A 3,675-nucleotide genomic window follows, 5' to 3' on the forward strand; every position below is an offset into this window, starting at 1 on the left:
ATGGGCGCCGAAATAGCGCCAACGACACGATACCAGCAGCAATCCTCCTGTTGCACCAACCGCCCCTTGACTTGCCGCCTCTGCTGGAGTTAACTTTGGCATTTTGGCTCAAGCTGCACTTGAAGTTGTTGCTGCTGTTTATCGAACATTGCTTGAGGTCATCTGAAATCCTTGAAATGCGGCAATAACCATATTCAAATATTTGCCATAGAAATCCTAGCATTAGCATTGTTGAGATTTATCTTAGGACATTAATATAAAGCTAATGAATAAATGTTTTTAATTCCAGCAAGTCTTGCAGTTTCTTTCTTTAATTAAACTAAATTTATTTCTTTATAAAAATTGTTGTTTTCACTTCATGTACGATCAATTATTTTAGCCTTTTTAGCGTAATTAAAACTTATGTTATACACTGCGTATACACAACGCATGTCACACATTTTATGAATTTATGCAGCAACTGCTAGTGCAGCTGCATCAATTACAAATCGTATAAATATTCATTTGCAGTTGCTCACATGATTGAGATGACTATTAAAGGCAATTAATGAGCCACAGCAGCAACATTGTTGTAATCAGCAAACTACAAGATATCAATTGCTTAGGCTGCTGTTGGTTGCTGCTGCTGCTGTCGCTGCAATTACCTGTGTCGCACTTATTGGACGCTGTCTCAATTCGAGTCTCGAGCAGCTTCCCACGACGAGTTGTTGGAAGTTGGATGCGCATGCAAATCGTTTCAGGGCCAAACAGTTGACATTTTGTGGCCGCTGCTGAGCGACAAATATACGAGCAATCGTTAAAATAGTTTATGACTTTTAATTACGGGCTCAGCATGTGGCCGCCAAGTGAGTCGTCGTCGTCGCTTCTGAGCAGCAGCGTAGAACGCGATGTAAGCCTGGAGCGGGGCGTTGACCAATGAGAGTGCAGCAGGCATACGACGCATTCGTATATAACGTGGTCAGGTCTGGAGCCGGAGCCGGAGCCCTGCGTTCCCTACTTGGCCTTTTGTTTCTCTCGCTTGTTATTTATTCGTTTTTTAAGCCACCAATTCTGTTGCCCGCTGTCAGAGCCTGTGTGTCTCACTGTAATTTCTTTGAATTATATCTCAATTCAAGACCCCTAATAAATTTGATAAATTTCTCATTTTGTTTACCTGCCCCGCTGCGTTCTTCGAATGCAACAACGCCATATTGCCGACGCATAAATTAATGCAATGCGCTGCATTTGTGGGCCACCAGAGCTGACAGAGAGCGAGAGAGAAAGAGAGAGACAGCGAGCTGATTAAAATGTTCGGCTCAGGTTCCTTGATCGCGCATCGTTAATGAACGTATGTCTGATAAAATAAAACTTCATTTAAAAGTATAATTTGGCTTACCCAAATGGCATATTAATTACTCCTTTCCAACAATAAATAAAGTGAGTTGAATTAATTGAAATGTTATTGTGGCTAAAAATATATTCTTAAGTAAAGCATGTTAGAGTTTCTTTAATTGAATTATAAAATAAAATAAAACAGCGCTCTATAGATTAAATAAATGAATAATTCTAAGCTTATCTCGAGATCGATACGTTGCTAAGCACAGTTAGTTTTAGTTCTAACAAATTCGATGATAGCTTGCATGGGTGTAGCCAGAAAAACTAACTGGATAGTTATCTAACTCTATTGCTCAGTTAGGTAAAATGTTTGCATAATTTTAATAAATACAAATTAACACATGGCTTACATATAAATATAATACTGGCTTTTTTTTTTTTAGACATTCATTTATTATTATTTTATTTAGTGCTCAAGCTTTGGAATTTGTGATTCGCCTAATGGCAATTCTAAGTCGTAGCCAATTCTATTTAGCATGTCAATGTCTTGACGTGAATTCAATAAATTCTATTTGTTTATTTTTAAAAATTGACTGTGAAATTCATGTCAAAATTCTTGTGTTATGGTAAAACTACCAAAGTTGCCAACTTCGGGAGTATTTCGCGAGTATCTGGCCGCCATTATTGCCAATCTGTGTACCTTTTGCATGGGATCAGCCATTGCCTGGATGACAACGGCCGAGCGTCATGTAATGACGGGCCAGGCCTACAGCTTTACGCCCACCGAAACGCAATGGCATCTGGTCAGCGTGCTGCTGCCACTGGGCGCGGCCATTTGCTGTCTGCCCACAGGTGCGCTCATGCAGGTGTTTGGCTGCAAGAAAGTAATGCTGGCCCAGATACTGCCCTACTTGCTGGGCTGGGTGCTGTTGATCTTTGCCAACAGCATAGAGTGCGTCTATGTGGGCCGCTTTCTGATGGGCATGTGCGCCGGCGCCATTTACTTGGTCGTGCCCATTTACAGCAATGAGATTTGCCAGGTGAAACGACGTGGCGCTATAGGCAGCTTGTTCTATGGCTTTGCACTGTACGGCGGCATGGTCGGCTTTGCCATGACGGATAGACTCAAGTTGTGGATAAGCAACATGCTGAATCTGCTGCTGGGCCTGAGCATGCCCTGCGTGCTGCTGCTGCCCGAGTCGCCCTGCCATTATATATACCACGGCAAAGTGGACAAGGCTTTGAGGTCCTTCCAATGGCTGCGCGGTGCGGACTATAATGCGCAAAAGGAGATCACTTTAATCATGCAGAGCGCCACCAAGAGCGAGCTGAGCTTGCGGCATGGCTGGTGCGGCACTATGAAGCGCAGCCGCACCGTGCGCTCCACCAGTCGAGCCGTGTCGCTCTTGGTGCTGCACCAGCTGTGCGGCATCACCATTGCTGGCTGCTACTTGAAGCAAATTGTGCAGGAGGATGCCAAGCAGCCACTTTGCGAACGTTGCATGCTCTTGCTCTTTCTCTGCATTGTGCTGGGCTATGGGCTCTGCTTCGTGCTCATCGATCGCCTGGGCCGACGCCCCTTGCTGCTCATCTCGGCTATAATTTGCTTCTGCGGTGCATTGGCCGAGGTTATTAATCTGCAGCTTTTTAATTCCAGCTTTTCTGAATGGCGCAACTTGGGGCCGCTAATGATTTTACTCTTTGGCTACTCGCTGGGCTTGGGCCCAGTCAGCTGGGTCGTCAGTGTGGAGCTGATTGTTGTTCCCATTCGAGCTATTGGCGTCACCACGGCCGTCTGCTGCAATTGGATATTGGCCAGCATTATGACCTTTTGGTACGAGTTTGATCGCTCGCCATTGTATGTATTCGTGCTGATCGTCATCGCTTCCATAACGGCCATAGTCCTAGTGCTTTCGCTTCTGCCGGAAACTAAAATGCTGACCCCGGCGGAAATTCAAGAGAGACTAAAATCGATTACAGGCGACATAGATTCTAGCGGTGATTCGGACTAACATTACTTGTTTTTATATTTTAATATTTTAAAATACATTTATTTAGCTATACTTTAAAGCAGCCCCCACTCACACAGCTTACATAATTATGGCGGCACACCCCTGGATTTGTGTCTATGTTGCATGAACTTCTGGCAAGTGCAAATATTTATGCGTATTTGATAGCACTAATGGGCCATTAAATGCGTACACAAATACACATATGTAAGTCCTTTAGGACACACACACAAACGAACACTCGTGTGCGTGTTTCTAAACGAGTTTTGTGTGGGTGCAAGGATGAAAATGTACCTAAGCGAATCTAAATGGCATCAGGGGCACCGAACATGCAAAATCATGTACTCGTAAA

At 43.9% G+C, this 3,675-nt stretch overlaps 1 protein-coding gene across 1 annotated transcript; it reads left to right on the forward strand.

The window, feature by feature from the left end:
• Positions 1-1,913: 1,913 nt before the first annotated feature.
• Positions 1,914-3,370, forward strand: LOC108602153 (glucose transporter type 3). Its single transcript, XM_017990186.2, has one exon. It carries the CDS (start codon positions 1,938-1,940, stop codon positions 3,324-3,326), a length of 1,389 nt encoding a protein of 462 aa, XP_017845675.1. The 5' UTR covers positions 1,914-1,937; the 3' UTR covers positions 3,327-3,370.
• Positions 3,371-3,675: the final 305 nt, after the last annotated feature.

This window comes from Drosophila busckii, chromosome 3R (assembly GCF_011750605.1).
Source record: "Drosophila busckii strain San Diego stock center, stock number 13000-0081.31 chromosome 3R, ASM1175060v1, whole genome shotgun sequence".
NCBI classification, from domain to species: Eukaryota; Metazoa; Arthropoda; class Insecta; order Diptera; family Drosophilidae; genus Drosophila; species Drosophila busckii.